This window comes from Hemiscyllium ocellatum, chromosome 49 (assembly GCF_020745735.1).
Source record: "Hemiscyllium ocellatum isolate sHemOce1 chromosome 49, sHemOce1.pat.X.cur, whole genome shotgun sequence".
Classification (NCBI taxonomy): domain Eukaryota; kingdom Metazoa; phylum Chordata; class Chondrichthyes; order Orectolobiformes; family Hemiscylliidae; genus Hemiscyllium; species Hemiscyllium ocellatum.
The window spans coordinates 3080468-3094617 of NC_083449.1; the positions used below are offsets into that span (position 1 = coordinate 3080468).

Genomic DNA, 14150 nt, shown 5'->3' on the forward strand with positions numbered 1-14150 from the left:
ATGTCTGGAAGAGGAAAGGGCAGTGGGAAAGGTCGCGCTAAGGCGAAGTCTCGGTCGTCCCGGGCTGGCCTGCAGTTCCCGGTGGGCCGTGTTCACAGGCTCCTGAGAAAGGGCAACTATGCTGAGCGTGTGGGTGCCGGAGCGCCGGTCTATCTGGCTGCGGTGCTGGAGTATCTGACGGCTGAAATCCTGGAGCTGGCCGGCAACGCGGCCCGGGACAACAAGAAGACCCGCATCATCCCCAGGCACCTGCAGCTGGCCGTGCGCAACGACGAGGAGCTCAACAAGCTGCTGGGAGGGGTGACTATCGCTCAGGGCGGGGTGCTGCCTAATATCCAGGCCGTGCTGCTGCCCAAGAAAACTTCCGCTGCTGGATCTGCTAAAAAGTGAAGTGACCATTCTTGAATCTGACAACCCAAAGGCTCTTTTAAGAGCCGTTCACAGCATCTGTGAAAGGAGCTGAACTCTGTCGTGTTGAATTACTTTCCTTTATATCTAGCCGTTATACCTAACATTGCTACATTTATATCTTCCTTTAATTGGATATTGTTACTGTCAGTGGCAGCAGAGGAAGATTATATCATAGAACACGACTATAAGAATACCTCGACACGGTCCTGTCCCCTTTAGTCCAAGAACTCCCCACCTACGTTCGGGACACCACCCACGCCCTCCACCTCCTCCAGGATTTTCGCTTCCCCGGTCCCCAACGCCTTATTTTCACTATGGACATCCAGTCCCTGTATACCTCCATCCCCCATCACGAAGGACTCAAAGCCCTCCGCTTCTTCCTTTCCCGCCGCACCAACCAGTACCCTTCCACTGACACCCTCCTTCGACTGACTGAACTGGTCCTCACCCTGAATAACTTCTCTTTTCAATCCTCCCACTTCCTCCAAACTAAAGGAGTTGCCATGGGCACCCGCATGGGCCCCAGCTATGCCTGCCTCTTCGTAGGATATGTGGAACAATCCATCTTCCGCAACTACACTGGCACCACCCCCCACCTTTTCCTCCGCTACATCGATGACTGTATCGGCGCTGCCTCGTGCTCCCACGAGGAGGTTGAACAGTTCATCAACTTTACTAACACCTTCCATCCCGACCTGAAATTCACCTGGACTGTCTCAGACTCCTCCCTCCCCTTCCTAGACCTTTCCATTTCTAGCTCGGGCGACCGACTCAACACAGACATCTATTATAAACCGACTGACTCCCACAGCTACCTGGACTACACCTCCTCCCACCCTGAACCCTGTAAAAACGCCATCCCATATTCCCAATTCCTTCGTCTCCGCCGCATCTGCTCCCAGGAGGACCAATTCCAACACCGCACAGCCCAGATGGCCTCCTTCTTCAAGGACCGCAGATTCCCTCCAGACGTGATCGACGATGCCCTCCACCGCATCTCCTCCACTTCCCGCTCCTCCGCCCTTGAGCCCCGCTCCTCCAACCGCCACCAAGACAGAACCCCACTGGTTCTCACCTACCACCCCACCAACCTGCGCATACAACGTATTATCCGCCGCCATTTCCGCCACCTCCAAACGGACCCCACCACCAAGGATATATTTCCCTCCCCTCCCCTATCAGCGTTCCGCAAGGACCACTCCCTTTGTGACTCCCTTGTCAGATCCACACCCCCCACCAACCCAACCTCCACCCCCGGCACCTTCCCCTGCAACCGCAGGAAATGTAAAACTTGCGCCCACACCTCCACACTCACTTCCCTCCAAGGCCCCAAGGGATCCTTCCATATCCGCCACAAGTTCACCTGTACCTCCACACACATCATCTATTGCATCCGCTGCACCCGATGTGGCCTCCTCTATATTGGTGAGACAGGCCGCTTACTTGCGGAACGCTTCAGAGAACACCTCTGGGCCGCCCGAACCAACCAACCCAATCACCCCGTGGCTCAACACTTTAACTCCCCCTCCCACTCCACCGAGGACATGCAGGTCCTTGGACTCCTCCACCGGCAGAACACAACTACACGACGGCTGGAGGAGGAGCGCCTCATCTTCCGCCTGGGAACCCTCCAACCACAAGGTATGAATTCAGATTTCTCCAGCTTCCTCATTTCCCCTCCCCCCTCCTTGTCTCAGTCGGTTCCCTCAACTCAGCACCGCCCTCCTAACCTGCAATCCTCTTCCTGACCTCTCCGCCCCCACCCCACTCCGGCCTATCACCCTCACCTTGACCTCCTTCCACCTATCCCACCTCCATCGCCCCTCCCCCTAGTCCCTCCTCCCTACCTTTTATCTCAGCCTGCTTGGCTCTCTCTCTCTTATTCCTGATGAAGGGCTTATGCTCGAAACGTCGAATTCTCTATTCCTGAGATGCTGCCTAACCTGCTGTGCTTTGACCAGCAACACATTTGCAGCTATAAGAGTGCCTGGAACTACTTTATTCTTCATTGCACGGTCACTTCCTGAGATACCTTTATGTTTGATCAATGAGTCTAGAATAGTGTCACGGATGTTCCCGATCGGGTTTGGCTTCACGTTTCCTTTAATGGATCAATAAGAGCTGAATTCTCCCACTGTCTCTGCAGCATACACCTCTTCAATCCAATCCATTCTCTGCTCGGATCATTTCAACCCCCCACACTTTACAATTACAAAGATGCAATTCTTTACAAGGAATAATCAGCTTGCACAAAAGGACTTTCGACTGGCCGAATAACCTTTTATCTACACTGCGGGTATACTTACAATTTTAAAATCATTCGCCACTGTAAACAGGAACAAAGTTAACAGTGCACTACGAATGCTCTCTGCCGAAACTGAAATAATTTTAAAAGACGCGATAAACGTGAAATAACCGGCCACAGTAAGATTCCCCTCAGTATGCGCTGCCTCGAACGACCTCAGGTCTCCGCTCTCTGTCGGAGGATTTGGGTGGCTCTGAAAAGAGCCTTCGGGTTCGCTGGAAAAGGGTCGCTTTACCCTCAGCCGCCGAATCCATAGAGAGTGCGGCCCTGGCGTTTCAGAGCGTACACCACATCCATGGCGGTGACCGTCTTGCGTTTGGCGTGCTCAGTGTAGGTGACCGCATCCCTGATCACATTCTCCAGGAAAACCTTCAGCACCCCGCGGGTCTCCTCGTAGATCAAGCCCGAGATGCGCTTGACCCCGCCACGGCGAGCCAGGCGCCGGATGGCTGGTTTCGTGATGCCCTGGATGTTATCACGGAGCACTTTGCGATGCCGCTTCGCTCCGCCTTTTCCCAGGCCTTTGCCTCCTTTACCTCTTCCAGACATCACACTTCTTTACTCCAATCGCTGCCGAATGAGAGCCGAGCTGCCTCCCCTTCTTATTTTATACAGCCAGGCCCGACCTGACTGAGAAAGAGCTGACAGAGAGTGAGAGGCGGGTCCGGAGAGGAAACTGAGTGACAGACAGATCATCCAGCTCACTCCAGCCCCAACTGTATCGGGGACTGAGCCTTTTCTCCCCAAAGCTGACTGTTCCTGACCAGAGGAGCGCATGCGTGAGACCCTCCCCCAGCGCTGCCATTGAGGAGCATTTACTCAGTGAGTGCAAGAGGTTTGTTTGAAACAGACCGCAATGGAGAGATCAGCGCCCAGGGAAGCGAGGGAACAGCAGGCTCCTTCCAGTAGCACATCGGGATGGGAGCCTGGGACACAGAGGGGGCTCAGAGACCGGGATTGATTCGGGGTGAGTTGAGGGAGAACCGGGTGCTGTTTGTAAGAGGCCGAGCGGAGCAGGAACTGGTCCCGGAACTTGGAGTGAGCGGGCTGGGGGCAAGAGAGAGGCCTTTCTCAGGCTGTGTGTGGTCCTGCTGTGGGAGATTCGTGCGGTTTACAATCCTCTGAACCCTATCTTAATTTCAATCTGTTTTCCACTCTTCCTTGAATTTAGGTGGACCAACTGTAGGAATGTGATACTCTTGTAAAAAGACATACATTGGAGTCTTAGTAAAAACATTACAAATAGCGCCGTTTTTCCTCTTTCGAGCAGGTAGTTGGGGAGTTGGATATTGAACTGTGTAAGCGTGCTGGTGGTTGAGTATTCCCATTCATGGTACTGGGCAGTTGTTGCTCAGTTTCTGGATCTCACTCAACTAATATCAAGTTAAAAATCACAACACCAGGTTATAGTCCAACAGTTTTTTTGGAAGCACTTGATGTGTAACGTTATGCACCAGCATCTCCAAATCAACTGGTATCGAATCACACGAAAAACAAACACAAACCCCAGACAGAGAGCAACTTAGGGCAACAATGGAATCAGATCCGTGGTTCTGGTAAAATTGTTGGCTTTAAAAAACACACACACATCCTAATTAATATGTAATAAATGTGACAATGATCAGTTCAATATTGCCAGACTAGTCTCTTGTTGATTTGTAGGTGGTGTCCCTGTGTCTTCCTCCAGAAAAACACCTGAGGGACTAAGATGCTGTAAAACTTCCTCAGTTCAAATCACAGAGTAACCAGCTGTCTCCAACAAACGGAAGGTATGTAGCCCATTGACATTTACACACCAGTGTTGGAGGTAGATATACTGAGTTCTCATCTAAAATAGACGTTCAGGAATAGCATTAAAATCTGCAGTTACTAAGAGCATTTTCAAAGTTACAATGAAGATAGACAAATAGGCAACATTGTTGCATCGTTTCAACGACTATCTGTGAAGTGGGGCTTAAGTACAGAGATGGAGGGAAACTGCTCACCAACAGGGCAAGAGTTACTGAAGAGTCGTTGAGTCAGAGACAGAGAGCATGCAAACAGACCCTTCGGGCCAACTTGTCCAGATATCCTAACCTAATCTGGTCCAATTTGCTAGCACTTACCCCATCTCCCTCTAAACCGTTCCTATTCATATTGTTAAAGTACAGACTTGAGATGGCCCAGGGCATCACGTGTGGACTCAGACCTATAAGCCTCGTCCTGGAGATCATACTGTTTGGTAGTCTGGAATATAAACCTCTTACAAACAGTTTAGCTCAATTTTAGCCTTGCTCTTTATTTACCAATAGCATCACTGTTACAACGTGACATTGACAACAAAAACCTTAGAAAAGTAGGATACTAGCTCTTCCTTTAAGAGCCCTCGCAGACTACTCCACTCTGTCTCAAATAGGCTTCCTTTTCACAAAATTTTACAATAAACGCTGCATGTTCTTAATTAGACAGACAGTGGAAAGGCAATAATTTGTAAGGAAGAGAAGTTAATTAACAGGTCTGTGTGCTTAACTGATCACTCCTGTAGGCCCTTAGCCATCCATCAGGTGGGAAAACAGATCCAGCCGAGTCAGTACCTGGTGGTGAGGTAAGTCCCTGTCATAAAGAGGTATCAGTCTAAACTAAGTGGGAGAGGGCATAAGGTAACCTTGCACAACTTGCATGTCAGATATCATTGTTTTACAAAATGGCATCTTAGTAAGGAGGGCAAGCTTTGACCATAAAATGGCTTCCTCACAGATTGTGTCAGAATCTCTTCAATGATCAGTCTAGAATAATTTTTAAGCTAGGAGCAGACTCCTGCTTTTTATCTTAAACACAAAATCATTCTGTACCTGAGGCTGAAAGGTTACATTTTAGAGTTTGCATTTCATAATCAGTGATGGCTTCATCTCACTCACTCTCACGCACACAGTAAGAATCCATTATAATTGACAGGACCTGACTGTTTATTACAAGGCTTTTGGCATGCTTCTGAGACGACACCGAGTTTCCGAGATCACGATCAAACATTGTCATTAATTTCATAAACTAACATCCGTGAATGTTATCACTCTGTGTCCTTTTTCCACAGATTCATTGATGTTAAGGCAAATGTTCTTAATTGCTTTACAGCGTCCTGTTCTCACTTGGTGAGAATAGTTTTTTTTAAACTTCTGTACATCCAAGGTTCCCCCTTTTGCGGCCTGATGCTTCCCTGCCTATCCTGTTTATTTTCTTGTGTTCTATAATTCAACATTACATTTAATCTAAGTATTTAAGGACAAGTTTCAAGACTTTCTTATTACACCCACTCAGATGCCTTTTAAATGTTGTAATTTTACCAAGCTCCACCACTTCTCCATGCGCCTTATGATTTTAGGTCACTCTCCAGTGAAAACATTTCCAGCCTATTCAGCCTCTGCCAATAGCTCAAATTCTCCAGCTGGGACGAATCATATTTCCACTGAGTATGTGTGTGACTGAGAAGGACAGAATTAATCCTTGACTGAATAGTTGTCACATATAGAGGTGACAATTAAATAATGTGAATTTCAAACACACAATCTATGCAGGTAGCTCATCTGCTACTTGCAATATGTCCTTTCTATAACCCACTGGCAACACAACTTGATAAACTTCTGCCCATTTCTCATCTGCCTGAATGTGATGTTCTCCATTTCCTCATTAAGATATCATTTTTAAGACAATAACATTCAGGGATACATTTGGATTCATTTTGTGTATGCCTTTTGATACAATTGCTTTAAATTTTGGTCTTTTTGCAGTAACTCAGTTAATTTACCTGAGCTAAAGATGTCTGCTTTGTCGTCTCTGTTCCTGGTTTGTCTCAGCCATCTGATCAAACTAATTTCCTAATCTGCTAATTTCCCTTCAACTTCCTTATCTGTATTCTTTGATCTTTTCTGTTTCAACTGGTGACATTGTGACCTCGTAACCACACAGTCAGGAAACATCCTGCATTGGTCAGTTGCCTGAATTTCCATTGGCTTTTCAGCCACAGTCGGCAGCACTCCTACCGGTGAATCAGCAACATCACTACCAACAACAAATTGTATTCCTGGAGCTAAGCTTTTGTCTAGTACTCCGACTATGACTTTTCCCCTCTTCACTAGGCACTCTAACCTCACATCTTACAACTGTGTATTTCTTGTCTCGATGTGAATTCCTGTTACTCATACCTTTTCTGGCAATAGTCCTTCAGAGGTACATATATCCACATCTTTTAGCATCACAGATTGAAAGGTCCTCTCAATCTCTTAGTATTGTTACCTCTTTACCTGCTGCTTCTGGCCTATGTGAGTAAACTTTAGTTTCACAGTGTATGGTTTAAGAAGATCTGGCACTTCCTCTATAAGCAACCTCTGACCAGCTTGTACATCTTGGTACAACTTTCTAGTCTCCACAGTGCTCTCTGTTACCACTCCAACAAAATTCACTGGTTTATCCTGTTTTCCTACATCTGGCTTCTCAGTGCATTTCCTAACCCACCAACACTGATTTCACTTGGCCTCTTTTATTGAAAACATCAGAGCTTTTTCACTTCTCTTTCCTTATGATCTTCACAGAGATCTACATTTTACTTTCCACGTGAGAATTTCTCTTATCCACAATTATTATCCCTCAGAGTGAAATTGATTTTGGCAGCCTAATTTTGATTTATCGATCAACTCAATCATCAGCCATTTCTGATGCCAGTCTTGCTGTTTCAACACTCTGCTCTTCCACATGAGTTCTCATTAATTCAGGAAGCAAACCTTTGAACTCCTGTCTAAGTGCCAATTTCTGATGTTTAAACTCCCTCTTTCTTCCTTTTCTCTCTCTCCTTTTCTCTCTTCTCCCTCTCTTTTGCTTTTAATCGGAATTCAAACTGTTTCGTTTCTGTTGCCCTTTCCTTGATTTTTGCTTCTAACTCAAGTTGCTTCATTTTCAATTGAATGTTAGCCATTCTAAAGATTCTGATGGCATTTCCAGCCATTACCTGTTGAGCTATTACTGTCATTATTACCCTTTTCCTTGTGGATGGAGGCCGATTGGGCCCCAGCTTGTCGGCTAATTCCAGCAACTTGGCCTTAATCACTTTTTTTGCAAAAATCTGAAGTCACTTCTCCCACCCCCTAGAAAACTCTTGATGACTCAGAGCCATTTCTATCCCTAGCACTATTTCCTGATGAAGGGCTGATGCCCAAAACATTGATTCTCCTACTCCTCAGATGCTGCCTGACCTGCTGTGCTTTTTCAGCACCACACTCTTGTCACCGATCTCCAGCATCCACAGCCCTCACTTTTTCCAAACACTGTTAAAAGCAATTAAATTTAACGCTCAGAACAAGACACTAAGACTTACCAGTCACTATCTTCAAGTCCAACAACCTGAATCCCAAATCAGAACTACAGAATAAAACTCAGCAAACAGCCCCCAATCTGTTATGGAAAAGGCCAGACCTCCCTCCAAGAAAGTAACCCAGACCCCAACTTTGCTAGTTGTTTTAAGCAGGTGTAATGAAGATATTCTAGGAGGGATGCAACGTAGTTTTAAACAAAGCAGTATTGATTTCAAAAATTACCAAATGATACACAAAAGAGAACAGAATATTGAATTACTTAACAAATCCAAAAACCCAACTGATTACACCAACTTAATTAATGATGGTGTTTCCAAAATTTAAAACAATCCCCATAAGCACCCCTTGGCACAAAAGGTCAAATCCAACACAGGGTCTTACAAGAGAGATGTCAGACAGACAGGCAGACAGGCAGACAGACAGACAGTATGGACTGGCTTCTTTGGGTTCAGCAGCTTTTTCAACTGCCTGACTGCTTTCAGTCAATAGCCAGACAGCCAAAAACCGAATCAAACCAGAGAAAAGCTGAGCTAGGAAAACTGAGGCACTTATTTAAAAATGTGGAAACTTTTTGCCTGAGGCTTGACCTGTCAGCTAAAATCAAAATAGCCCTAAAACCCGTCGACTCAGTCTTTTTGGAGCCGGTGATTTTTATAAGCTTGTTAAAGGAGCAACATCATCACAGCAGACTGGTTCAAGAAGTAAAAGACCATGGGATACAGGGTAATGTGTTAAATTGGATCCAGAGTTGGCTCAGTCACAGGAAAGAAAGGATAATGGGCAATGGTGGCCATTGTGAATGGAAAGCTGTTACAAGCAGTAGTCTGCATGGCTCAGTGTTGGAACCGCTGCCATTTGTTTTATACATTAATGATTTGGAGTTGTATATGGTGGGCAGATTTGTGAAATTTGCAGACAACACAAAAAATGGCATATAGAGGATAGCTGTAAGCTCCAAAACTATATAGATGGTTTGGTGGAGTGGGCAGGAAAGTGGCAGATGGAGTTCAGCTCTGATAAGTATCAGGGAAAGCAAGTTGGGAAGTCAGACAATAAATGGGAATATACTGAGGGGACAGGTTAAGTGAGAGAATTTGGTGTGCAAGTGCACAGGTTCCTAAAGTGGATGGAGTTGTATGGAAGGCACATGGAATGTTCTTCTTGATTGGCAGAGGGATAGAACACAAATGTAGGGAAATAACCATGAAAATGTATGAGGCACAGGTGGCTACAACAGGAGTATTGTGTGCAGTCGGGTCACCACATCACAGGAAGGACATCATTGCTCTGGAGAGAATGCAGAGGAGATTTACTAGAATGTTGCCAGGGCTGGTGAATTGTGGCTATCGGGAGAGGTTGGGGTTGTGTTCCTTGGAACAGAGGTGCCATGATTAAGGAATACAGGGTGACCCCCGTATCCCCAGGTCCGGCTATCCCAGTTTCACTGACCTGTGGTTTACTGTCGTCCGAACATATAAAAGGGAATGTTTCAGATCAAGAGACCAGGAGGCTGCCGGGAACGTATATTTCCATTTAAATTAATGGGTTCATACCTATCTACAGATTTGGGTTTCCTCCATAGGTCCTGGAATGTATCCCCCACGGGGACGGGGTGGGGGGGTTTACAGTACTAAATAGTGAGCGAGCTGATGAAGGAGGAGTACTCTGAAAGTGTGCACTTCCAAATAAACCTGTTGAACTATATCCTGGTGTTGTGATTTTTAACTAATTAGTGAGAGGGAGATATTAGAATAGACAGGAAGAACCTATTTTCTTTGGTAGAGAGTTCAAAAACCAGGGGTCACAGATTCAAGCTAAGTGGCTGTAGGATTGGATGATAAATGAGGAAAAATGTTGTTCATGCAGAGAGTGGTGGGTATCTGGAATTCGCTACCTAGCAGGAACAGACAGGTATAGATCAATAACTAAACTCACATATCCACATACTCACTTGCATCAGGTGGCCCCATTCATGGAGCTCTGTCTTCTCCTCTGTCTTCCTCCAGGCAAGTACTCAAAGGACCAGGACAATGTAATATTCCCTCAGTGCAGAGCCAAGTGTGACCAGCTACTTCGAACAAACAGCAGGTATGTTACTGTGATCAGAGTGAAGAAACATCCTTTCCACAGTCACATAGTGGATTGAGTCAGACTCACATTGAGCTCTATTTCCAGACAGATATGTTCATACCAAAAGTCAAACACCACCAAGGAAGTAGAAGTTTATATTTTTAATCTATATTCTCAATGCATGCTACCCAGTTCCAATCAACTTGAAAAGAATCCTCATCTGAAATACTAGCTTTCAGAGCACTGCTCTTTCATCAGGTAGCTGTGAAACAGGATCATGAGACACAGAATTTATAGCTAAAGGTTACAATGTCATGCAACTAAATTATATATTGAATAAATCTGGATTAAGTTTTTCATCTTTTAAAATGGGCTGCAAGTTTCTCTTCATTAATACATATATATCCCAGAACTTCTTTAAGTCACATTCTCAAGATGACTTCAGGTTTTATTTAATAAAGGGTGACATCTCAGCTCAGACAATGTATTAAAGGTGTGAGATTAGAGTCTGTCTGTATCCCAATCTTGAGTCAGACTGGCTCTATCATCAAAATAGAAATTTATAAAGTACTACATCAATTAACTGCCTGCAGGTTGTGCTCTTTTTGAGTAAAATAGAATGTACCTGCAAATTCACCCCATAGACATGTGTGTGTGCATGACTGCACCTGCGAACATGTGTGTGTGTTTGTGTGTGTGCACGCTTGATAAAGTGTGGGTATGAGTGTGATGGTGTCCGTCTGAGAGTGGGTGTGTGCATGGGTCTGAGTGTAGGAGTTGTATGCATGTATGTATGTGGGGAACTGTGTGGGTGAGAGAAGGTCTGCATGAGTGTGTGTGTGTGTGTTAGGAATCCAAGGTCCCAATTCAAGGCTGTCCTCATGGGTCCTCAACTTTAGTAAGGATACTTTTCACTTTATAATAGAGGTGAACAAATACACAATGCTGTTAGTTTGAACAACCATATACGAAGTAGATCATGAGTACAGATATTGAAGGAGACATTTCACTATGAGTAACTGAGAAGGACAGAATTAATCTTTTGTCACAATGCTCTAAGTATGACCTAACCAAAGTCTTATAAAGCTGCAATATGACATCCTGACTCTTGTACTCAATTCCCTAACAAATAAGGCAAGCATGCTAGACACCTTCCTCCAGATGCTACCCTATCTATTTGCATAGCCACTTTCAGGAACCTATAGACTTGATCCCCAAGATCCTTCTGTTCATCTGTAGTCCAGCCATTTACTGTATACGTTTCCTTAACATTTGATCTCCCAAAGTCCAGCATCTTACACTTTGCCAGATTAAACTCATCTGCCATGAGCGAGTTTTGAGAAGATTTGTAGCTCACGTTGAGGTTTTGATTGTAGGTTTGCTCACTGAGCTGCAAGATTCATTTCCAGACATTTCATTCCCCACTGGGTAACATCTTCAGTGGGCCTCAGGCAAAGCAATGCTGAAAATTCCTGCTTTCTATTTATATGTTTGGGAGTCTTTGGGTTGGTGATGTCATTTCCTGTGGTGAAGTCACTTCCTGTTCCTTTTATCAGGGGGTGGTAGATAGGGTCTAACTCGGTTTGTTGATAGATTTCCGGTTAGAATGCCATGCTTCTAGGAATTCTTGTGCATGTCTTTGTTTGGCTTGTCCTAGGATGGCTGTGTTGTTTCAGCCGAAGTGGTGTCCTTCCTCCTCTGAATGTGAGGATACTAACGAGAGAGGGTCTTGTCTTTTTGTGGCTAGTTGTGTTCATGTATCCTGGTGGCTAGATTCCTGCCTGCTTGTCCAATGTAGTGATTGTTAGTCCTTGCATGGTATTTTGTAAATGACATTATAGAGTCATAGAGGTGTACAACATGGAAACAGACTCTTCAGTGCAACCCATCCATGCCGACCAGATATTCCAATCCAATGTGTCCCATTTGCCAGCACCCAGCCCATATCCCTCCAAACCCTTCCTAGTCATACACCCGTCTTAAATGTTGCAATTGTACCAGCCTTCACCACTTTCTCTGCCAGCTCATTTCATACTCCTACCACCCTCTGCGTGAAAACGTTGCCCCTTAAGTCTCTCATATCTTTCCCCTCTCACCCTGAACCTCTAGGTCTGGACTCCCTGACCCCAGGGAAAAGACTTTGCCTATTTACCCTATCCATGCTCCTCATAATTTTGTAAACTTCTATAAGGTCACCCCTCAGCCTCTGACGCTCCAGGGAAAACAGCTCCGGCCTGTTAAGCCTCTCCCCATACGTCAAATCCTCCAACCCTGGCAACATCTTTGTAAATCTTTTCTGAACCCTTTCAAGTTTCACAACATCTTTCCGATAGGAAGGAGACCAGAATTGCAGCGATATTCCAACAGTATTAGTTTTGCTTGTTGTCTGTATAAGGTCTTTCAAGTTCATTGGCAACACACACTAAAACAGCAGCTAAAGAGTCTGCCTAGTCTGGTAGTAATTACTGTGACACCTTCGATGTAGGAGACAGTGGGTGGGGTTTCTGGACGTGTTTTGTCTGTTTGTTTGGGTGAGTTGCTGAGAAATTGGCAGACTGTGTTCAGTGGGTTCCCATTCGTTTTGAACACACTGTATCAGTGATTTTCCTCCGCTCTGCATAGTTCCTCTGTGCTGCAGTGTGTGTTGGCTCATCGAAATAATGTTCTGATGCAGTTTCATTTGTGGGTGTTGGGATGATTTCTTCTGTAGTTCAATATTTGGTCTGTACATGTTTTTCTGTAGATGCTAGTTTGAAGCTCCCCATTGGCTGTTTGCTCTACTGTGACTCCTAGGAATGACAGTTTGTTGTTGTTTTCTTCCTCTTTAAGGAATTTTATGCCGGTAAGGGTATTATTGATGGTCTTGAAGGTTTCCTCTAACATGTTTCGTTTAGTGATGACAAAGGTCTCATCCACGTAGCAGACCCAAAGTTTGATTGGATGGTTGGCAGAGCTGTTTGCTCAAGTCACTGCATTACTGCCTCTGATCAGATCCCTGATATTGGAGATCCCATGGGTGTTCCATTGGTTTGTCTGTAGGGTTGTTGTTGTTGAAGGTGAAGTGGGTGGTAAGGCATAGGTCCATTAGCTTGATGATATTCTCCTTGTTGATGAAGTTAGTGGTGTTTGATGTATGTGTCTTTGCATCTTCTAATAGTGTAGTCAGTGTTTCCCTGGCCAGGTTAATGTTGATTGAAGTAAACAGGGCTGTCACATCAAAGGAGACCAATATTTCATCCTCTTGTATCTTAGTGTCTTTAATGGTCTTCAGGAATTCTTGGGTGGAGTGGTGAGAGTCTTCTACTAAGTGTTTTAGACTTTGGTGTAGCTCCTTGGCCAATCTGTAAGTTGGTGTTCCAGGTAGTAAGACCATGGGTCTGAGGGGGAGCTCCTGGTTTGTGAATTTTGGGTAATCTGTAGAATCGTGGTTTGTTGAATCCATCTGGTTTCATTTTTTTAAGTCTCTCTTATTTATTTCTCCAGATTTCTGGAGTTTTTTGAGTGGGGCTGTGATTCAGTTCTCCAGTTGTGGGGTTGGGTCTATCACCATTTGTTAGTAAGCATTGGTATCTGTAAGTAGTGCACATGTTTTTTCAATGTAGTCTCTTTGATTTAGAATGACTGTCAAGCGTCCTTTATCTGCAGGTAGGATAACAATGTTTTTATCTTTTTTTTAGTCTTTCCAGTGCTTTCCTTTCTTGTGTATTGTGTGTTTTCTTCCTTTTTCCTGCCACTCCCTGAGAAAAGAACAGGAAGTGACTTCACCACAGGAAATGGCTTCACCACAGGAAATGGCATTACCAACCCAAAGAAACCCAAACATATAAATAGAAAGCAGGAACTTTCAGCATTGCTTTGCCTGAGGCCCAATGAAGATGTTACCTATTAGGATAACAAAATGTCAGGAAATGAACCTTGCAACTCAGCGATCAATCTGCCGTTTTTCAGGCCATATCCTCCTGTATCCTTTGACAAGCTGCCACACTACCCACAAGTCCATCAACCTTTATGTCGTCTGCATT

The 14150-nt window shown here is 45.0% G+C and overlaps 2 protein-coding genes across 2 annotated transcripts in view; one reads left to right on the plus strand and one right to left on the minus strand.

Moving 5' to 3' along the window:
- On the plus strand, positions 1–390 carry LOC132837386 (late histone H2A.L3-like). The gene has a single exon (XM_060857054.1). It carries the CDS (start codon positions 1–3, stop codon positions 388–390), a length of 390 nt encoding a protein of 129 aa, XP_060713037.1.
- A 2563-nt stretch (positions 391–2953) lies between these two features.
- LOC132837378 (histone H4) overlaps positions 2954–14150 on the minus strand; it is a 565847-nt gene continuing 554650 nt past the window's right edge. Inside the window, exon 5 of the mRNA XM_060857045.1 lies at positions 2954–3269. Within this exon, the coding sequence (XP_060713028.1) occupies positions 2954–3269 (316 nt within the window). The remainder of the gene's footprint in view (positions 3270–14150) is intronic.